Source organism: Protopterus annectens, chromosome 3.part1 (genome assembly GCF_019279795.1).
Source record: "Protopterus annectens isolate FY-2018-M chromosome 3.part1, PAN1.0, whole genome shotgun sequence".
In the NCBI taxonomy this organism is placed as follows: domain Eukaryota; kingdom Metazoa; phylum Chordata; order Ceratodontiformes; family Protopteridae; genus Protopterus; species Protopterus annectens.
The window spans coordinates 1,598,647,087-1,598,671,697 of NC_056732.1; the positions used below are offsets into that span (position 1 = coordinate 1,598,647,087).

The 24,611-nt window shown below is 37.4% G+C and overlaps 1 protein-coding gene across 3 annotated transcripts in view; it reads right to left on the bottom strand.

The window, feature by feature from the left end:
- The window catches only part of LOC122798571 (progranulin-like), a 491,843-nt gene that overhangs the window by 243,382 nt on the left and 223,850 nt on the right, over nucleotides 1–24,611 (bottom strand). For all 3 annotated transcript variants that reach the window (XM_044067631.1, XM_044067630.1, XM_044067629.1), the window contains exons 5-6: nucleotides 3,268–3,531; nucleotides 2,149–2,412 (exon numbers count right to left, since the gene is read on the bottom strand). In XM_044067631.1, the coding sequence (XP_043923566.1) occupies nucleotides 2,149–2,412; nucleotides 3,268–3,531 (528 nt within the window). The remainder of the gene's footprint in view (nucleotides 1–2,148; nucleotides 2,413–3,267; nucleotides 3,532–24,611) is intronic.

Here is a 24,611-nt window from a genome sequence, read left to right on the forward strand (position 1 = left end):
AGGCTTGGACTGAGGAAACCCTGTATAAGGTGAGTTAGGCCAAGATTAGGCAGAAGGTCTTGTACATTTGTACTTTTGGAGTTAAGAAGAGTAAGATTGAAGTCACCTAAGATAATATTTTTGTGGCTAAGGACAAAATTGAATTTTGCAAGAGTAATTTGAATTTGAAGAAGTTGGCAGGGGGATGATGTGCAATAAATAGGGTTAGGATGGTGCATTTTTTTAAAGAAAGTATGATTGAAGTCCACTTACAGCAATGGTCATTAGCAGATGTATTTTGCTTTTGGTCCTTAATGAATAGGTTGTCATAAAGAAATGGAGTGTGCCTCTTCATGTATGTTTGCCTTGTGAAGAATTGTAGAGATAATTTGAGGTTGTAGGGCCATGTTTAACAGGATTCTGAAAATTCCTGTTATGTCTAAATTGTTATTGTTGTTCTTCATAAATGAGTCAGACCATTCTGAATTTATTTAACAAGCTTCCGATATTCTACAAGGCAATGTTGACATGTGTGTGTGTGTGTGTGTGTGTGTGTGTGTGTGTGTGTGTGTGTGTGTGTGTGTGTGTGTGTGTGTGTGGTCTAGGATTTGGATCTTTGTATCTACACAGGAATATAATTTGGATGAGTGCTATTAGTTTAATGGGGAATTGTTCTAATTAAACAACTTTCTGATGTGCCTGGTAGATGAACCCAGCTAGCTTAGGTAATTTTATTTATTTATTTGAGCAGTCACTAAACTGAATATCAAACTTTATGATGATGTCATGATAGTATTTATTTTTATTACCAGATACATAACAGGAAAAAAAATGATCTCAGTCTATAAATTACACCACAGACTGGTACGTGAATGCTGTATTCTGATGTTGCAATTTGAGTCAAGTGACTTTTGGCATTTGTTTTTTGTGGGGTCTACATTTTATTAAGTATTTCTGGATCCAGGGCCTATTATGTTTAATTTTATTTTTCAATGTATCCAGTTTGAGTATTTCTTTTTCTCAGTGATAATTAAGATGCAGGCTCATGATATAATGTTTGGAGCTGCATTTTTATCTAATTAATTTTAAATATTTTGTGAACCTCTCTCATTGACACTGATTTGAGGCTGGTGGCGTCTGACTCCTCACTTTCCTGCTAAATAACTTATCGGGGAGGGTGATAGTTAGTGTGAACCATTCTGGTGGTCCTTGATGGTTCATCAGATATTCCATTAATTATACTTGTTCCCTGGGAAACTGGATTACGGTAAAGATATACGGTTATGTGATGGGGGAACAATGTAGATTTCTGTCTGCATGCCACACATGCAGAAAGTGTTGGAATGTGACTCAGATAAGGTGAAAGATGTTTTTGAAACCATCAGGGAAATGTTATCTGTATCTGATACTCTTGTACTAGGAAAAGAAATGTGACATCATCCACTTGTCCATCGTCCATCTGCCATCATAGCAACATATGTGTTGTGGGTGATACCATGTGAACCTCAGCCACTGATGGTGTAACTATGTTATCTTTTATACAAGTGAGCTGGTTGCTTAGTGTGTTACAGTAATTCCTGGCTCATTTTTCTGTCATTCTTATCCTAATATATAGATAGATAGACAGATAGACAGACAGATAGATCGATAGACACAAAGCACACTTAATCAGTGATAAAATGCTTTAAGTAGTGCATATTCAGTTTTATCTCAATCTGAAAATCAACTTCAGTTAGTTTCCTACTAACATGTCACTGAATTGGTTGAATCAGTGTCAGTACACATACAGTATTCATTAGTATCCCAACTGTCCACCAGCTGTTCTCATTTTCATCTTGTTTTTATAGGAGTTTGAGTGTATTTGGGATTCTCTGCACTAGTCTGATTGATGTATTTCATATTCTAGACTCCGAATTGCACTGCAAGGTTCCTCAAAGGATGTAAGAGTGAATGATCACTTACATTATATATTTTGCCTTATTACATGCATATGACATTTCCTGTTGAACTCTTGGCTCTGTTGCTCAGTGTAGATCCATTTGCCCAATGAGAAGTGCAATAAAAACAAATTGCACCTGAAATTAATCAACAACTTATGTACTGGGCAGGGCCATTACCCTAAAATGAAGTGACACTAAAATAAATATTAATTATTCTTTAGGGACTTACTGCTTGAGAAGGACAACAACCCCAGCCTCCACTTGGCCTTCTGCAGCATCTGGTTCCATCAGGACAGTAATGCAGGTTATCACAATATACTATGGAACTCCGACTGTCAGAAATGGCAGTTGAAGCCTCAGTATTGATCAGAGCAGGTGTTTTCTCATATGATTCGATAATGTTTCCATCAGATGATCGATAGCAGTGGGTTGAAGAGCTATCACATCCGTAACCTGCAGGACAACAATGGTAACCATCTCTGCAGCAGACAGGCTGAAAAATATAAAAGATATAAGTAGAGAAATAATGAAGTAAAATGTCTGAAACTAAACTTATGATGTGATTATTCATAAGTAAACTTAATAAGACTAAACTATTCTATAATTATTCCTCATAGATTCATAGCTAAATACTAGGCTAGTTGCCCATTTGGGCCAGTTTAAGCCTAGCCAATTTTCCTTTTGTGCTTAAATTAACCCACTGCATTTGGTTAGAGATTGATGTTATTCATCTCATGGCCAATAATTATATATTACCCTTAAAGAGAATAGCAGGGATTATACCAATGTTAATTTTAAAGAGTTTGACTGTCTGAGTATATTTGACTTTCTCTGCATGAGTCAGATTGGTGCATTTCATATTTTAGACTTTGAACTGCATTGCAAGGTTCCACGATTGATCAAAGAAGGAACAATCACTTAGGTATTTTGATTTATTACATATATATGGCACTTCCTGTTGAACTCTTGGCTCTGTTGCTCAGTAAAGAGTGCTTTAAACCTTTATTGACGTTAACAAAAAAATGCTGCAAAGTGCATCACTGTTGTACAGTGGATAACAACTGTATGGTTTGTGTTCGCTGTTATCTCATGTTACTACATATTATAGTGCTGCTTTTAAGTCTATAAATTATACTTTATCATCAATGCTCCTTTTACATTAATTGTCTTTAATCTTCTTAGTTTTATCTAAAAATAGTGATATACTGAGTAGACCCATTTGGCCAAAAAGAAATACAGTAAAGACAAATTGTACCGGAAATTAATCAACAAATTATATACTGTGCAGGCCCATTTTCCCCAGAATGAAATAAAATTAAAATAAATATTAATGACATTAGGGACTTACGGCTTGAGAAGGACAACAGCCCCAGCCTCCGCTTGGCCTTCTGCAGCATCTGGTTCCATCAGGGCAGTAGTACAGGTTGTCACAATATACTACGGAACTCAGACTGTCAGAAATGGCAGATGAAGCTTCAGTATTGAGCAGAGCAGGTGTTTTCTCGTATGATTCGATAATGTTGCCATCAGATGATCGATAACATTGGGTTGAAGAGCTATCACATCTGTAACTTGCAGGACAGCAATGGTAACCATCACTGCAGCAGACAGGCTGAAAAATATAAAAGATATAAGTAAAGCAATAATGAAGTAAATCATCTAAAACAAAGTTATGATGTGATTTTTCTTAAGTAAACTTTCTAAAACTAAACTGTTCTCTTATTCTTCTTCATAGGTTCATAGGTAAATACTAGGCTAGTTGCCCTTTTGGGGCATTCATACTATGGCCAGATTCCCTTTTTGTGCTTGAATTAACCCATTGCATTTGGTTAGAGATTGTCCTTATCCATCGCTGGTTGATAATTATATATACCCCTAATGAGTATAAATGGGATCCATAGACGATTTGAGAGGACCCATGCATGGGTCATTATTATTTGCATTTATTATTTAGTTATTACTATTTGTTCACTGGGTACATGAGCATGTCTAATCCTTTTGAGCCACAACCCAAACTCAAAGATCAGAAAATACATTAGGATCCTATTAATCAACAATCTCATTTACAGAATGAGGACATTGTAGAATTCAATAGATAATGATACATTCAATACAGATCCAGTACGAGTGCATTGACAGAAGCACAACAACAAAAAATACAAGCCAAGGTATGCAGAAAATACATTGGAATCATACATAAGGTCCAAATTATGAGGCTGAGAAACATTTCTTAAATGCATTCTATTATCTATGATATGGGATGCTAAGTTACCAAACTATTGTTGTGGCAGTAGTAGCAGGTAGATCACGTAAAGAGATGCTGTTTAGGTAAAGCTTTTGAAGGTTTCTAGGTTTTTGATGTCAGTAGGTGGGTGATTTGAGCTGGCAAGCTCCAATCTAGAGACGGTACCCTCTCACCTACAGCAGTTTTAAATGGTGGGTGTACCAGAGAGAAATTGTTCTCCTGTGTACTTTTCGGTTCATAAGGGTTGTTTATTAAAGATAATTTCACTCTGGGGGGACAGTGATCCCACTGTAAAACTCTGCAAATTGGAGTAACTGGAAGAAAAGTGGTCATATGAGGCACTGAAAGTTGTTTGGAATTTTTTAGCAAATCATAAGGCTGCATCTGAAGGGTTGCTAATAGACTGAATTTGTAGATTTTAATCTCAGCAGTCTGTAATTTCTGAGTATCATCTTTCGGTTGAGATGTTAAACTGAAGTCCCATGTAGCCAAGTTGGTGGTAGCTCAGGTGGATGTAAACTATCCCACGGCATCCATCAAAAAGAGTAGGGGAAGTTTTGAAATGCCTGTCCAAATTTCCGATATGGGGTAAATACCACCTCGGGTTTCCCCTGAAAATAGGCCACTAGCCTTGTGGGACTAACACTCTTAACAAAGTATAAATAAATAAATACATACATAAATTATTGGATAAATGCATAACTAGAAAAGGAAAATTATATTACAATTTGGGCATGAAAATATTTTGGCAATGGCCCTGCAAGCAGTGGGTGAGACAAGTTGATTGATGTTGTAACATATTTTTAAATGAGTGAGGACTTAATTAGTTATAATATCTATATATGTAGTAAAGGAGAGAGCAGGGTCAAGTATAAGGCATAGGTACCTCTTGTCAGAGACATTAGGTATCACGCTTCCATTAAGACTTGTTAAAAGAATAGGAGGGATAGTGGGTAATTTCTTGGTAGAAGTAAAGACCAAGGCATTAGTTTTCTTGTAGTTAATTAGTAGCTTGTTATAGATGGACCAGGTACATAAATGATTTGCAGGTCAGAGTGGCTAGCACTGGATTAAGGACAGCATAAGATCTGCATGCATTATTAATTTAAGATTTAGTGGTTGAAAGGGATATCATTAAGAATGCAGGAGAAGAGTAGGGGACCCAGCACAGCCCCTTCTGGTACACGTGTGTCCAGTGTACCAGCTGTAGAAGATGAGATGTTATTATGCTCATGGAAGGTTTTATGTTTCTGCTACTTTTGAAATCAGCAAATGGTGTTATTACCCAAGTTGACCCTTTAGAGTTTATTATGATGAAGGCTATGGGTGACGTTTTCGAAAGCCCTTGTTATGTCAACAAAAGAGACCTACAGTAATGCATCCATCATTCAGGTTGTAATAAACGGTATCAATCATTATTATCAGGGCAGTGAAGGTACAGAAAAGACTAACTTTGGAGAAGTGAAATTCTGCTGTATAACAGGTTAGAGGATATACATTTTATTTTTTATTTTATTTTACATTTGTTGACCGGGATAGTCCGACTGGATGCATGTCCATTTTCAGCGGAGGCCCGGGGAGAAAAGCTCCAAGGGTAAGCAGATACAGCATTACATAATACCAGCATTACATATTACAAGCAGACTATTTACAGAGATTACATAAGTAAGCAACTTAAACAAGTTCCACAGGTTACAGTTAATCCTGAGCACTATCAGTTGATGAAGGTTCCTGTTCATCTTGGTGGGTGAGTAATTTGTTGGAAAGGCTTTAATTACGTCAATTATACTATTCTGCAGAAAGTGGGTATAGTCATTATCAAAGGTGGATTGGTCCAATGATATTTATTTATTTAATTTCCGTATTAGGTGTTTTATTTCTCTCCTAACCAGAATGGATCCAGACCACTTTGCTTCCTGCTTTTGTCTTAATGAATATGGCATAGCACTGGGAGTTATTTCAATATGAAGGTTTCTATTTTCTGTGTTGATTATTATTAGGTCAAGTGTTGAGCTAGAACAAAATCTTGTATCTGTTCCGGTCGGGGCTTGTATTGTTTTGGTCAGGCTAATTTGCTGCAACATTGTGTTCAGAGGAAGGTAATCTTTCCAAATAGCATAAGTATTAAAATCATCAAGAATGACTGCATTGTCAGGTACAACTTTAGGGAACATATTTTGTAATGTTTTATGAAAAATAGAGACAGAGGAGATTTGGGGGATGTAAACTGCTGTGATCTGCATGTGAGTATATCCACTTAATATGATATGTGAGAGCACCCAGCAGGGACTCTTGTCATGAGAATTAGTGTAATCTGCAATGGCATTTGAGTTATTCCTTTTGATATATATATATATATATATATATATATATATATATATATATATATATATATATATAGTACACACACACACACACATAAAAACAGAGGATCAGTATTCGTCTTTCAACTGGATTTCTGATATAGCAAAAATATGTGGATTTCTGATAACTATGATTCAAAAGTGGGCCACTTACTACCATAACTGCATGCATTAAGGCAAGCATTTTTAAAGTCTGTCTGGCATGATAGATAATTTGGTTGAGTAACTGATGGCTGAGTTGTTGTGGTCCTGTATATGATTAAATATCACCTGAACATATACGTTTGAGTAAGAAACTGTGGAGTTTTGTAGAGATTGTTGACCTTATATATATCTAGTGATTTCAAGTTGGGGAGAAATACTTCTGAGACAAAGTGTAAAATATGGCTTGTTATATAGTTAAAGTTGCTAGAATAATGTGTTTTGCACTAGTATACATTTTTCTGAAGGGCATGAAGTCTGAAACTCTGGTGTCTGTCATTACATAGTGGCTTCAAGTTAGATAAGTCACAAGAAAGAACACTGCTGTGACCCGTGGTCAGGAACTGCAAGTAGCACCAACTCAAATAATGACGACAGTTTACCTAGGTGTCGTCTTTAATGAAATAGACTTATTCAGAACAAACAAGTCCACACAGCCTAACAATAATGAATACATACTCTTCCAGTAATTACATTCAATTAACATACCCATCCTCCAATATAATATGCAAATAAGCTTGCCTTCAACCTTAAAATGTAATATATACATCAAATGCACTTATACCAACATTACTATAGTAAAATCCATATTCCTAATAAACCTTCTTAATACATGTGTAAAAACATATAATAAGACATATAACACTCTGTACAATATTACTTCACAATATATAAAACTTCCATGCTCTGATACAAAAATTAGAAAAGCAAATAAATAAAAATCATGACAATATATGTGTGTACAAAATGCATTCCATGCTAATTCCATTTTTATACATACCCCATTAACCCATGATGTGTTTTAATTTTAAAATGGGAGCTAAACTTATATTATCATTGATGCCTGGAAACACTGTGGCATCCAACCTTAGCTGCCACTTCATTTCACATATACCAAGGTGCAAGTCTAAAACAGCACCTTGAAAATCTTTTTTAATATGCTGTATTACACAAAATTTAAATTGATGACCAGAATTTTGTTCTATGTGCCTAACTAAAGCATTAGTGCTTCTCATATGCTTAATATCCAAAATGTGCTCACTAATTCTTTCTTTGAAGGCTCTACAAGTCTTTCCTACATAGAAAGCAGAGCATTGTGCACATTTTGCTAAGTAAACCACATTTTTGGTGAAACAATCAAGTTCGATTCTCAGCTAGAGCGTCTTCTGTGCGGAGACATGTGTGAATGGGCGTACCTTCGTTGAAGGTTGTGCGTCAGGGCTGGCAACTCGGCACGTAAAAATCTACTGCCAATCATCAGCAGACCGGAGTTCTGCTGTGGCGACCCCTAACCAGGAAAAGCCGAAAGGCACAACAACAACTTGTGATAGAGATGGTATAAAGGAGAGAGTGGGTTGGTGGGAGCTGACCACAATAAGTAGTGTAATAAAGTTTGGCAGCTGATGTAAAGAATTAAAGCTATGAGCTGCAGCTCCTGTGGTACATGGTTTGATTCTCACAGCCCTCAGTTACATACTATATAACCTTGAGCAAGTCACTTAATCAGACATTGTTCTCCAGTCACCTCTGAAAAAGGACTGTGTCTCCAGCGGTCCTACCTGGTTAACAAATGGGTACTATTATTAACTCTTTTTCAGCTTATCTACAGGAGGTAGAAAGGTGGTTAAAAGAAACAGCCTAGACTAACTACTGCTTATGAAAGAAATTCAGTCTAGATCATCCAATAAAAGTAGAATCTTCAGCATGGAAAGAATATGGTTTGATTAGCCATCAAGGCTGTGTTAGGAAATGAAATGAAGATGCAGTCTGCCTGCCACGGATTATGAGTTAAATAACTAGATAAGTAGAGGACCTGAACCCATCTGCCACCTAGGCTGTGTGCGTGGGTTATGTTTCACAGTCTATCTGCCACCTAGGCTGTATTCATAGGTTATGTTTCATGGTCTATCTGCCACCTGGGCTGTGTGCATATATTATGTTTCACAGTCTAGCTGCGATCTAGTCTATTGGAATAGTATAGATGCTGAAATGGCTGGGAATGAAATGATAGTTCAGTCTATTTATACCTAGGCAATAAAGAAAACAGATACGATAAGAGAAGAAGGAAATCCACTTATCTGCCCCCTGGCTTATATGTTGGTAATTTAGTATAGAAGATTAGGACTATGATCTGCTAATTACCTTCAATCCATAGACCTGGGTTTGACTCTCTCAGTCTGCATTTCCTACCTTGTGATTCTAAGCAAGTGCACTTAATTAGACAGTGCTCCTGGGTGACCCCTATAAAGGGAAACTGGTGTCCAGTGGATTAACCCAGCTAACAAATAAACAAAATAAATGAATAAAAACAAGTGAACTGATAATGCTTGTTAGCTGATGGAATTTTGCAGAACTTGTAATGAGTTTTGATTGAGCCTAGAACATCTATGAGACCTAATTTCAGGAGTCATGACTTCTAGTAACATGTCTGATATTTTGAGTAAGTTATGTGACCACATTTTTGGATCAGTGCCATTTCTTTAAATGATTGTTTTATTGAGTACCACTTCTTTTTATACTGGCTCCAAAAAAAACACAAACGACAAAAGCAGTTTCTATAGAGGACTATGCCTTGTTGTACCTTTGTTTAGAGGGCCTCACTGCCAACACCTTTTATTTAAACTAAAGGAGATGTCCCATTTTTTTTTTGCAACTGTGAATTTTTATATGTAGTAGCATGAGCATATTTGAGATAAATCATGCAGTATGATTTGTGTAAACATATAAAATTTTGCAAGCTGACAGTTCTTTTGATTTGGTATGAATTTATTGTATTACCATTAACTAAATATTTTATGTTAAAACTTCATAGGTTAACCAAGCTATGCATCAGAATAACTTTCATTTAAAGCTGTTTTCTATTATCACACTGTGTTGACATATTAATCTGTAAGTTTGATTATGCCTTATGATGTGTTTTTCTTTGTCTCTCTTTCTAGCTGGTCTTGGCCACCACTGCTGGATGTAAGAATTAAGTTGTTATGGGTTGTCGTGTCAGGCAGATTATGTTCTGTCTGCTCATAATGACCACGTATTGGCCGATGCTCCAGTATGCAGTGCACAATGGACACACTGTGGGATACATACTTTGTCCATTGAAGTGCCAGTCTCTTCAGGGGATTCCCTCCCCTATAGGAAGAAATAGTTCCTGCCGGGTCCTCCAGTCTCCACTAAAGACTATTTGTCATTTGGTATGCATGTTTTTGATGTACAGATCCCTTCCATTCTCCTGAGATAGGTGAAGCAATAATTACCACTGCTTTACTGTCCCCTCAGTCTGCTGCACAAGTGTCCATCCATTACCCACATTGTCTGGTTCATATTCATTACCCCATCTCTATCAGTCATTGAACTGGCATGTTTTACATAGTCCTTTTGAAGAAAAAGAGAAGATTTAAAACTCACAGAAGCCGGAAACTTATAGTCAAAGATCAATTACTGCAATATCAAAAAGTAAAGCATCATTGTTTGGAATACATTAAAATACTATGAAAACATCAGGTCTGCCCCAAGTTTCATGCTGAGGAGAGACAGACCCCTGACTGTAACCCAGGTAAACTAAATTTGGTTGCTTATCAAGCAGTGAAAATAATTGGTGGTAACTGATGAGTGTTTTTTGTTGTTGTGCCCACTCTGCGATAGAGGAAAGGATGTTTGCCATTGTTCTGACATGCTCTCAGTGATGGAGGCAGGGCCATAATCACACAGCAAATGGTGATTAACATTTAGCATAGAAGGGGGATATGCTGCTGACATAAAAAGTCCCCTCACATCCAGCACAGCGTCCATAACAATAATCATCTGCTCCTTTCTCCCAGTTCTCCCAGTTCCATTTCCCAAACCACTAATAAAGAAGTCCCACTCTTGGGGGTAATACTGGGGACATATACAACAAATGGGGCACTGACAGCAGACTCATGGTAAGCTAAAGGGCTTATAAAGGAGACTGCAAGCCTATTTTCAGATAATTCTTTAGGCATTCAGAATTTTAACCAATCCTCTTTGGTAAATTAGCATCATGATGTTGAATTTCCTCTAGCCTTATAATCTGATCTATATTACTTGGTCAGAGATTAAAAACATCATCATACTAAGCAGTCTATCTTCAGCCATTCTTTGGGACATGATTAAATCATCATCATTATCAACCCTCTTTTTATCTCATTTTCTACATGGGGTTTGGGCGTTGTGTCAACTGTCACCATCTTTCTTGATTCAATGCCACTGCCCTACCTTCTTCGACACTCATGCCTGACTGTCACCGATCATCTCATGCCCAAATCACCGTATTCTCTTCTGTTTGACTTTATCTGCAATTGAAGCTACTTTAGCTTCTGCTTTTATGTCCTAATGTTTTGTCTGTCCCACAGTGTGCATCCTACTACCCATCATAGGCACTTCATCTCCATCACCTCTAGCTTTCTTATCTGCTCTGCCTTTACTGCTCAGTTTTCTGTACCATACAGTAGTATAGGTTGCACAACTGTTTTGTATGGATCTATGTTTAGCCATCGAATGAAACTTTCATCGACTGGCTAGTAATCGACCACTAAACATTGATTGTACATTTTTTTGTATAGGCTTATCATCGTAAATGAAATCACCAAAGTTTAATAGTTGGCCAACAGCAAGGAAATGGCCCATAGAATGTGTATACCTGACACTAAGAGTGCTGCTGTTATTAATATACTTTTGCCATGATACCTTAATTATAAAATTAAATAGTGTATTCAAATACTATGTTGAACCTGTACATTGAAGTTGTTTTGCTCAACACAAGGACCCTGCTCATGTCCCCTGCTAATTATATATGCCAACTCTGAGATCACATTACAGTGGGGAAAGGGCAAATATCATAATTTACCCATACAAACAAAACAGCACTCAGTGGAAATTTGTATTGTGATCTCCTGGTTAGTATATATAATTAGAAGGGGGTGTGGGGCTGTTTTTTTTTCCATTTTTCAAAGTTCATAGGATCACAGGAGATTACTATGCTATCAATCCTGAGGGCAACTTAAGCCTAGCCATTTTATCCCAGTGTAATACCATAGAAATGCTGGTCAATACCCAAGGCTGGCTTTAGTGATGACTGCCCATGTCCAGGAAGGTTGCTGGTGCAATCTTTGGTAAGAATTTACAATACCACATCCAGTGTTGTATCACTCAACATTCAAAACATTTGTTGTAAAGACATGAATTCACATAAACACCATAAGTGCAGCTGTTGCAAAACTTATGCCTCACTCAAAAGAGTATTTCTATCAACAAGTTCAAAGTCACACTGTAAGAGAATTGGATAGTTCTAGCCCATGTAGTCCTCAAATCCAATAATTAGAAGCCTGCTTATGATCAAATGCTAGGTTTAAAGGTCTTGAGGTCAGGAACTTTCCATTTAGGTGATATAGGCATACCTGCCATCGAAGCCTCAACAAATCAATGATCATAATATCTACAGTAATTTCAAAATAAGAAAGAGAGAGAGATAGATAGATAGAGAGAGAGAAAGAGAGAGAGAAAGATTTCACAATGTTTGCTCATACACATTCAAATAATTCTACTTTCCAATACAGCACAAATATTGGAAAAAGGAGCTGTAATTCATCATAGCAGTATAAATACCACCCCAGGTCTCCCCTAATAGGTCAACAAAGGATCAATAAATAAATCATCTGTGCTGTCTAGTTTTGGGCTATGTAGTCTCTACTAAAAAGCTTTGTACCTTTGAGTAAGTCACTTAAGGTATACTCATGACCATCCTAGAATATACACCTTTTGCAGAGCTGTTAATAAACAAGATGCAGTCCCTTCATCAGGTGCAAAAAGGTTTAGAATAAGCTCTTAAAGGAAGCACCATATGAAAATAGAATTTCAGTTGGGAAAACTACATCTGAAATTTCAGCTGCATAACTAAAATCTCAAATAACATAGATGTGATCATTCCTTCGGCAGAAAGACTTGAGTTTGGAATGGGAGACTGGCATTTAATGTAGCTTCCCAGGTTTGATTCCAGACCTTTTTTGAAAATACATGAGGAAAATAACATATCTAGAAATTAAGACGATCTATGGACTGATGAAAAACATCCAGAATGAGAGAATGTGGTGTGGTGAGATGCCATGAAAATGACACACTAAGGAAAGCATGTGACAACTATTGTTTGTGTAGAAAAGTGCTTTCGGATCTATGCTGCTTAGTGTGGATAACACTATAAGTACCCACCACGTCTGTATAGTACTTCTCCTAAAGAGTCAATATATCTATATCTATGTCCCTCTCTCTCTCTCTCTCTCTCTCTCTATATATATATATATATATATATATATATATATATTTAACCCCCTTCTTATGACATGTCCAAGACAGTACAATGTTTTTAAGAAGACCAGGAAGAGATAATTAATGACTAAATTCCTGTGTGCAGGGTGATGGCCTTACTCATCATCACCATCATTAATCCCCTTTTTGCCATTTTCTACATGGGGTCAGGGGGTCATGTCACCTGTCACCATCTCTCTCTCTCTGTTTAATGTTACTCTCCTGGTTTCTTCAGCAGTCATGCCTGAATGTTACAGGACTTCTCTCACACAGTCCGACCATCTCTTGGCTGGACACCCTCATTTCCTTCTTGCCTACTTCCTTTCCACCCCAAAGCATCTTAACCAGACTGTCTTCTGCTTTACTGCACATTTGCCCAAACCACAGTAATCTGTTCTCTTTGACCTTTTCTGCAACTGGAGCTACTTTGGCATCTGATTTTTATGTGCTCATTTCTTCTTTTGTCCTAAAGTGTGCATCCTACTAACCATCTCAGGCACTTCATCTCCACCACATCTAACTTCCACAGCTGTTCTGCCTTTACTGCCCAGGTTTCTGTGCTATACAGTATTGCTTGTTGCCCCACTGTTTGTACATCCCACTTTTCAGGTTCTTTGGAACTCATGTCATATACTACACCTGACACTCCGTGACAGTCTCAATTCTCCGCTTTTTCTGAATGCCACAAGTTTCTGCCGCTACAACTGTCTTATATGTACTCAGTTTCATCTTACGTGCCTTCAGCTTTGCATTCCATTCCCCTATCCTTTGCTGAAGTTCTTGCTCAGACTCTTCCTGTAAAGCCACATCATCTGCATACAGCAACTTTGTTGATCTGTCCCCTCTGACCTGTTTTCTGTTGTAGTCCATCACCAGTATGAATAGCAATAGGCTCAGAGATGAACCATGCTGCACACCCACTTCCACTGGGAGCCCGTCTGTGAGGCCGAACACTGTTCGTATTTAAGACATTGGATCCTTGTATGTAGCTTGCATTAATTCTACATATGTTTCTGGAACTTCAAACCATTGTAGTACTGCCCAAATCAGCTTTCTGCGGATCTTGTCATATGCTCTCTCAAATCAGCTTTCTGGGGACCATGTCATATGCAAGATACCCGTAGTCATCTTGTGTATGAAATCTATAACTCATTTTCCAAATATGAGAAAGTTGCACATTTTGAGTTAATTTCTATGTCTTATTCATTATCTTATGAGGAATGTAATAGAAGATGATCCAAGCTTTTTTGTACAGGGATATAATGTGTGGGCTACAGAATGAAGGATGAACCATACTTTGTTATAAGCTTCCTTCGTGGAGTAAAACGTAACTATTTGGCACTTTATTGGGACCTATCTGGTTCTTTTGCACTGCATTCTTTTAGCATAATATCAGAGATGGGAGCAACAGGAAACTCCAAGTTTTGAGTTGCTGTTTTCCAGATCTGCTGGTTGAGCTTTTATTATCTAAAGCTTCCAGCAAGCAAGACATTCCATGTTCCTCAGATTGCTTTGATCATGTTTTGCTTTTTCTCCCTGGGATCAATATTGTCAGTAGGAAGATGGTTTTCAACTTATTCCCTACTTGTGACTTTTCTCCTTGAGAATCTTTCCCTAATTCAATAACTAAAATAGAAGCCATGAGATTTAAACCTGATGATGTGCCTGTATGTGTGTATGCTACAGGCTTTCCTTTGGAGCCACACTTAGAGAGAGAGGTGAAAGCATAGGTAGCATAAATATGCGGTGTGCTTGTCTTTTTGTCTGTATGTCTTTCATATTTTCTATCTCATGGAGTTTAGCGAGGATCCTGGACAAAAAAAATATATGTAGAATGTGTTAAAACTGAACAGATGGTCCTGAGACTTAAAATCTACTATCACCAAGGGTTTAACTCCTGAAACTTTGTGGCTTCCATCGCAGACTTATCTGCCTTGTGGTCAGACTGAGCAGAGGGATGTTATGCTGCATCTTGCCATGTACTTACCTAGCAAGAATGACCTTAGTGGCAAATTAACCCTGACATATTTCAGTATGTTTCTTTTCTGTATTTAACATGGAACCAATATACATAGGCCAAAGGAGGACACACCAAAAATGAGTACAGTGAGTGAAAGCCATCTGGTCTTGGAGGCAGGTAAGCAGTGGAGTTATGAAGTGGCAAATCTTATTTTTTGCTGCATGAATTGATATTCTGCTGCAGGCTGAGTGGAGTATAGCTCACACCTTTTATACTAGTGAACTCAGGACAAGGTATATCTACATTTAAAGCTATGACTAGCCTAGCTTCAGTGTCTTAAGTGCCTGTGTAGACTCGGAGTTAAAGATATGCCATTTTTATCTAAGTTTTTAAGCTCTATCAGGTAAGAAGTAAATGCATCCTACTCCCACCCTATGAACAAAGAAATAGCATCAGCTGCTGCCCTTCAACATTGCCATCTCTCTGGTACGCAGGATTTCATTATCACCTCAGTCTTACGTGTTCAGTGAGGTACACTGCAATAAGATGTAAGTACAAAGCTTTCCACACAGCAAATATTGTATCTACAATTCATACATCTTATTAACTGTGAATCTGAATTATTATGAATCTCTCAACTAGGTCAATGTTATAATTAGTGCAAGTTGTTGAGCAGGAGAGGAAAGATGAGATTTTATTGCCCCAAAAGAGTTGGGAGCTTATCTTTTTTCCAGGTGTTTTAGAGATAATGGTGGAAGTCATGTGAGGGGATCAAGCCAGATTCCTAGGTATTTGAAGGTGATAACCTGCTCTAATAGGTTTCACACACACACACACACACACACACACACACACACACACACACACACACACACACACACACACATGGAAATAGCTGTAGAAAGTAACACACACATGCACACACACACACACACACACACACACACACACACACACACACACACACACACACACACACACACACACACACACACACACACACACACACACACACACACACACACACACACACACACACACACACACACACACACACACACACAGACAAATACATGGATAACTTGCATTTTGTATGAGTCACAGCTGCTGTTAGATAGGGGAAGCAGAGCAGAACAGAGTACATTCACTACAGATCATGGGTCTGCTGTATTTAGCTACCCTTGAGACCACCCAAAGGCAGAGCCATACATGCTGTACAATCAGTCGCTCATGCATACAAAGAGACACATACATGCACTAGAATCATTACCTTTTCAGATGCACAAAGCTAGATATTTTTACAGAAATATGGATTTTGCTCACAGCAATACAAAAGACTGGACTTCACAGCTTTGCCCAAAAAAGCCCAGTTTTGTGGAATTTGAGCTGTTTGTACTGTTTCTTATCATATGAAATCTCAGGAAATTTGCATTTTTTTTTGCAGAACTGCCCTGAGCAAAGACAGACAGATTGTAACTCTAACATGAACAGATATGCACATATCCAGTGCCTATATACTCTGCATCCACTATCTCCCCATAAACACTAAAACACTAGGCACAGGTCTCATCACACAGTGGTCATCTAACATACACAGACACAAAAATACACTCAGTCAAAATAAGCATTTATTTATTTATTTTAATGGAGGTAGAGCTCTGATCATATTGGACCAGTTTCAGTCTCAGCCCAGAATGTGAGCACATACGTAGAAAAAAATAATTTATGCGATAAAAGAACACATTAAAAGCAAAGGTATAGTTAATATACAAACTAAAAATGATTTAAGATAGTCAACAGCAACCATTATGTAGAATATTTATATCAGGAAGAGTAGCAATATGTTAGGAGTTAGAGAACAGATGCTATAGTGAAAATGACAGGCAATATGTGTTGGAAATTAGGGCGACTAGGGTATGTGACCTGAAGCAGAGCATTTACAAGCATCTTGTGCTGTCATATGCTGTGGCCAAAAGGAGGAGGAGTTAGAGAGGTCTTTAAGATTTAAGGGAATATCCCTTCAGAGCTTGGTTAACTGGTAAAAAGGCTGTGGTTAGAGCATGGCAATCTGGTTTTAGGAGCTTGCAAAACAGACCCTAAGAGGTTATGAGATCTAAGGTCATATGATGGAGGCTGTTTAAGTAATCTAGAGGAAAGACAATGGCAGAAGTTTTCTTTCAAGAGCACAAAAAGTGGAGAGCCAAGAAGTAGATTGGCTCATTGCTGACCTGGCAGCCAACTAGCTCTCGTTAGTGTAAGACAGTGGTGTTCATATTTTGGGGAAAGGACAATAAAGTGGCAGATGGTGTTGCAGACTATTTGGATGATGGTAGAGCTCAGTGGCGGCTGGTGACTTCAAATCAAAGGGGGGCTGCAGGAGACAGCTGAATGGGTGGGATCAATGGGAAGGGGTGTGGCCAACTTAGAAAGGGAGGAGCTATGTTCAAAACCACAAAAACTAACTAAATACACTGCCCTGGGTGCCAAACTGTCATTATGAGAGTCCAATCAAGACAAAATGAAGTGCAGAAGAATAAAAATATTTCAATGCATTGGCTGCATGACAGCTTACTTAATATCTAGATGGAAACAAAAAGGTTGTGAGGCATGAAAAAATAAATTACTTTTTAAATACATTAATGGAATGCCAGTCAAAATCAAGTATAAGAAAAACAAGCAGCAATTAACTGAAACCACTTTTTGCACTGCAATTCTAATTATAGTTTATATTCAGCTTTATTAAAGTACCAAGTAACATGCCGAAAGTAGAAATGTCTGATGCCCCCACTTGTAAAAATGTTTCTTATCCAAAAAAAGACCTGCTGCCTGACAACTATCTACTTGTTTCATGGGGAAAACATGATCAAAGTAAAAAATGAAAAGCAAACAAGAAATAAGCTCAAGATACATTGCTTAAAAGGATTACTGTACAAGTTATCGACCACGATTGGCATTCTGTTTAGTTTACGGGTAAAGCCTGCAGAGATGACTGGAAGTCTCCAAGTGTAATGAGCTTCTTATAATGTAATCCTGTCCTTTATTACAAATACTATCATATGCATTTCAATACCCGAGCCTTATACATTATCTAGTTAAGTATTCTCTACATGGCAACAACAGAAAGGCTTTCAATGTTGGCAATTCTTTAACAGTATGCTTATTAAAGCTTACTTGCATCTTACAATCTCAGCCAAGCTTACCTGATGGTCATTAAAGTATTGCTACTTAAACACAGAGCAACAGGCACTTTGAGTAATAAGCATAAATCACAGTACAAAAAAATATGACAGAAACCAGACCATTCTGCAAAAATCAAAAGTACTTGTGTCTACCTTAGATGGGGGGGGTAATACTCTGCACATTTACACTGCATAACTACTCCTTGACTTGCTTCGACACATCCAGAGTCACTACATGGGAGAGTGGGGTGAAACAAGTATGTCACAATTTCAAATGTCTCTGGCTGACTGTGATGGCCCTGACACATTTGTCATAACTCTCAACCTCAGAGCAAGAAATCTGGTCAAAGCCATACAAAGAAGTAAGACAAAGGCCCAAAAATAAGGACATTTTTTTAAATATTGCTCTTATAAACTTAGAAAGATAATAGGTCTTGCATTAATATGACTTTTCTGAATGGTATGAAATCTGAAACTCAAATGTCTGTCATTATTTTCTAACTTCAGTCTTTAATGATTTGTCACTAATTTGCCAAAAAAAACCCCACACAATTTTATGAAAAATGAACCAAAAATGTGATGTAAAAATATAAAATAGCCACACAATACAGCTGGGAACCTGTCAAAGAAGGGACACTTTAACATTAGTACTGTTAACTTAGAGTAGCTGACAAAATAAAATAATCTACATGCATTTCTGAAATAAAAGTAATCTATAACTCTGATTATTACAGCTATTTCTTAATTGTAAACCCTCCATGCTTTCTTCCAAAATTACTATTTTGCGGAGGGATTATTAGGGGAAGAGCAACATTTTGAGCCAAAATCAGGGACAGTTGAAGCGGTTTGGCTATGCCTAATTCTATAAAGCAATTTATTTGCATGATGTACCTCTCAACCTGTTAATGCAATAAATCTGGACAAGGCCAAATATATTGGGGGAACATATAAACTGTACTAAAAATTGCTCTTGTATAAACTGAGACAGTTGATAGAACATGTCTGACTTTAGCATGTGTTTTTCTGAAGGTTATGAAGTCTGAAACTCAGTGTATTATTTAGTGACTTAATTCCTAAATGATTTTGCCAGAAAACCGCAAATTTTATGAGGAACAGACCAAAAATAAGAAGCAAAAATCTATTCATTCTTTGAAAATCTGGACAGTTGGGAGGTATAGTTCAGCTGGGGCTCTCTTTAAGTTTGCCGCCCTTCACCCTCACAAAATCATGGAGCCTCCCCCTGCAGCCATTCCAATGATCCATTACTTGGCTATTTCACTCCATTTACCATAAACACTAATGTGCATACTGATTTACTTCTGTGATGATTTGGACTTCATTTGAAAGTTTTATTTCACATTTTACAGCACAAACACTAAGACATCTGCTAAACAAACTTAGCATTAAAACTTCTCTGCCCTTGAAGCTCCCATTCATTGAAACAGCATTGAAACCCACATTCAAAGAAAATACATTTTACCAGTGGCAGATAAAGATTAATTCTGGGCTGTTTTCAAATCATAGGCCTCTTGCATATGAAGCATACATGTGCTCTTTGATACACCTTCCTATTGTTTTGAACATTTTTCCAGTAAACAATGAAACAAAATGCATGCACCAATAATGACAAAACTGCCCATTTCAGAACATTTCCATCATAAGTCTACTCAAACTTCTACAGTCCACCATTATCAGTAAATATGCACAATCTCTGAAGTAAAAAAGTCATCTAAATAATTCCACATTAAATAAATCTGTAACTAATGAAGAGGTTGCTGCTAGCAAGCACCTTTATATTTCATGGTTTCATCGAAAAATTAAGTGTCTGATGCCCCTGAGGAATAAATTGCCTATATTACATTAAAAATGATAAGCTAGTAATATTGCAATAGGAAATGGATGGCAAACTGATAACAGGCGCATAGGTAGTATCTTGACTTTTTCAGTATGGCAGCATTCACCCCTTGTGGGAGTAGAACCAACAACCTTCTGCATTAAAAGCAAGTACACAACCTGTTGTGCTATTAACAATGTAAGTTGACTTAGCACAAGCAGCACTAAACTTCTCTTCCCCTGCAGATCTCAGCTCCTTGGAAAATCTACTCAATACTCAACTGCATCTCAACTTCGCAGCACAAGAAATCTGGAAAAAGCCAAGTTTATTGGGGGGGGGGGGTTGAAAAGGCCAAAAACCAGGGAAACCAGGGACACATTAAACATTGCTTGTATAATCTTGGAAAGTTGCTAGAATAAAATGCTGCGTTACCACCATACATTTTACTGCCAAGGTCCCTGTGCAAAAGAGTCAGAGCAACATACCACTATGCCAAATCAGCTGCTTTGTGAAAGAAAAATGCTGTGTTACCACCATACATTTTACTGCCAAGGTCCCTGTGCAAAACAGTCAGAGCAACATACCACTATGCCATATTGACTGGTTTGTGAAAGAAAGGAAGACTGAAACTTAAATGGCTATCATTTAATGAATTCAGTTCTCACCATAGCAGTCAACCTCTTAGCACAAAACACCTGGACAAACCCAGTAATGACGGAATACAGCCCTCAAACATATTCAGTGAATTCAGTTTTTGCCATAGCTGTCAACCTTAGCACAAAAACTGGACAAAGCCAAATTATGGGGTAATACAGTCCCAAAAATAAGGACAAATTTCAAATATTCATCTTAGAAAATTGCTAGAATAAAAGGTTGTGTAAAAGGTTGTGTTACTATGCATTTTCTGAAGAATATGAAGTCTGAAATTCAATGTCAATTTTACTTCTGACGGAACAAAAACTATTTTCAGCAGAGGCCCAGGGAGAAATACTGCAGACACATGTCTTTGTAAAATGGCTCTACATCAGAGCAAATTCACTCAAACACAGGGATAAGATGCAGACTCCACACAGAAGGAACCCCAGCCAAGAATCAAACCAGAAAACCTATAGCTGCGAGGCAACAATGCTACCACTGCACCATCAAATATGCGAAGAATAAAACATTCAGAAACCTGAAGTCTGAAATTCAAATGCCTGTCAATTTTATTTAACATTTGTTAATTTGACTTGGAGCAAAAAAACAATTTTCAGCAGAGGCCCAGGAAGAAATAATGCAGACATGCCTTTGTAACATGGGAGGACACAAAAGCAAACCCACACAAACACAGGGAGAAGATGCAGACCCCACACAGAAGGCACGCCAGTCAAGAATCAAACCTGAGAACCTGCTGCTGTGTGGCAACAATGCTACCACTGCTCCATCAAATATCAAGCATTGCAATATTTAGAAACCACAGATATCATGAGGAACAGATCAGATCACATATGAGGCAAAAATCTGCAATTTTTTTTTACAAATGGTGGTGGTTAGGGAATTCAGGTCCTTAACACCTGAATACAAGGTACAGGGTTCAAGCCTGAGTATCTCTACCCACCACCATTTGCTCTCTCTAGCCACCAGTATATAGTAACTGGGGCATTAGACACACACACACACGCTGATCGAGAGACAGTCAAATTCACCCACATACACATTCACCCCCCATAAAAAACACTCGGACCCACATATACAAACACATATATTACATCTTGTGTTATATCTGTTTTTTCTATTGACTGGTATATTGACTCCTTGCTGTGGAATGCTGAGTATCCAATTTGGATCATTCATATTCCAAACCCATTATTTATGCATACTTAATCCCCATCAGGACACACTGCACAATTTCTAACACACTATTTATCACAGCACGGTCACTTTATCATTCTTTTCAAATAGTCCCTATTGTCATTCTACAGCATTCAGGCAACTGAGATCTTTGAGATATACTGTGCAAAAAATGGAGACAAATGAGAGTCCATAGTATTGCTCTCAATAAGACAGCACTGTGATAACATTTATAGGCCTGTTATTCCAACAGCTAAACAATGGACTCATACTAGTGGAAAATGTTTCATTTAAAATAATGCAGTTCATACATTTTAAATCAAAACTGTGTGTATATGTACATGGAATTTTTCTGTACAATTAAAATATTTCTCTGGTACATGATTAAATGTCTAATGTACATAATGTTTTTATTTCGGGACCCCCACCTGTAAATGGGTTTTGCCCAGTAAGGGCAGAAATAAACAAACAAATTAGTAGATAAATAAATAAAAAAATATGATATATCCACAAAAGCTTGTCAACGGTTAAGCAAAATGTTTTCTGTTAGACAGCCCACCCTCATTAACAGATGCAGCTCAACATGTAATAAAAGAGATTTTATTCTGTTGGGTGTCTGACATTGATAGATCAGCATAAAAAATACTATACATACCACCAAGAAGAAAACTCTCTGTACTCTAGTTCTTCTATCTTCTTCTACTTCTTCAGTTCTTCTTCAGCTCAGCACAGCTATTAGCTGACAAAATATAGGCCATCAAAAAAAAAAATAGAAATCCAATGGCAAATGATAATAAATCCTTCATTTGTGTCTGTGATTGACTCACGAATCAGTCCACAACCAAAACTGGCTGCAACCGTTTGATTCTCGCTCTTTTCCCAGCACATAAAGCCCGGGAAGAGAGTGATAACCAATCAGCAGCATTTAGCCCAAGCATGTCATGTACATGCCTGCGGACGTTGCAGTCCGAACCCCTTCCAATTCTATGCGGTTCCAAACCACATAGACTGCTGGGCATCACACTGATGCCTTAATTGCTTCTCCGGACTGCAGCAGAAAAAAAACAAAAAAAAAACTCCGCAACCCGAACTGGTCAAAGTGCGCATGCGCGTACTCGCCGAGTCAGTCAGCAATAGAGACACTTGAAAGACGCGAGTAAGTCAAGTCAGACAGAAAAAAAAAAAATAAACTAAAAAATACTTTTTCTTGCTGCTTGCTGAGGGGGCTGCAGTCCGGCAGTCCGATGCCACGAGCCGCCCCTGGTAGAGCTTCTTTTGGAGGCAGATGCTACAAGAGGTAGGCAGTACTAAAGTTGGATGCAAAGAATCCCTTTGCCAATAGCATTTCTTGTTGAACAGGAGAAGAAAGATGAGATTTTAAACTAAGACAAAGTCAGGTACCACAGAAAAGGAACTCAGTACAGCCTTGCAGTTCAACAATTCAGCTGATTTAATAGTAGTTTAAAAGTATGAATGCATTTAAAATCACAGCGTTTTCGTCTTGTTCAGTCAAATTTCATCAGATAAATTAAGCTTTAGTTAAAAACACACATATATATGCTTCAGAATGTTCCACCAATTAAAACCAGAACCAATAAAAATTCCCCACCAGTCCACCAGGGTTCAGTGACTATGCCTCCATAGCCCCCTTACTAAAGATGAGAGCTGCTAAGCTTTGAAAGAAGAAAATTTGCTTCATTCACATTAAATATGCCATTTTACAAAAGGACCACTAGAGGGAGTAAACACATTTTAATGTTTTAACATGTATTCCATTAACTAGTGAATTTTAACAGAATTAAACATTTTATTTAGTTAACTATGCTAAGCTGTGAAATACTATGCCATTTTTCAGTACTGTCACCATTCTATACTGTCATCTTTCAAATGTTCTTTTTGCTTTTACAACGTGTAATTTATTTTATGTATTTTTAAAGTTTTAATGCACCAGGCACTTTGCACATTAAATATGTCATTTTATAAAAGAACCACTAGAGGAAGTAAACACGTGTTAATGTTTTAACATGCATTTCATAAACTAGTGAATTTTAACAGAATCAGACATCTTAAATATGTTATTTTTATGTGCTGTCACCATTTTATACTGTCATTCTTTTAAATGTTCTTTGTGCTTTTATATTGTGAAATTTATTTTATGTAAATGTTCTTTGTGCTTTTATACTGTGAAATTTATTTTATGTACTTTTAATGCTTTAATGCGCAAGGCAGTTTGCAAGTTACCCTTCAGTTACAATTAACTAGGAAAAATGGGGAATTTATATTGGTTGTGGTTTTAATTGGTGGAACATTCTGAAGCATATATATGTGTGTTTTTAACTAAAGCTTCATTTATCTGATGAAGTATGACTGAACAAGACAAAAACACTGTGATTTTAAATGCGTTCATGCTTTTAAACTACTATTAAATCAGCTGAATTTTTGAACTGCAAGGTTGTACTAAGTTCCTTTTCTGTGGAACCTGACTTTGTCTTGGTTTAAAGTTTATTTGCTGGGTACCAGTTTGAGTTTCTTGAAGTTAAAATATGAGATTTTTTTGGCCCAAAAGAGTAGAGAGTTTATCTTTTTCCAGGTGTTTTTGAGATAATGGTGGAAGTCACGTGAGGGATCAAGCCAGATGCATAGGTATCTGAAGGTGCTAACCTGCTCAATGGTATTATTAAGGTGGTCAAGAACAAGAAGTGCGTTGGAGTTCTTTTGCCGTTTAGTGGAGGTTCCATAGAGAATAGTTTTAGTTTTGAAGA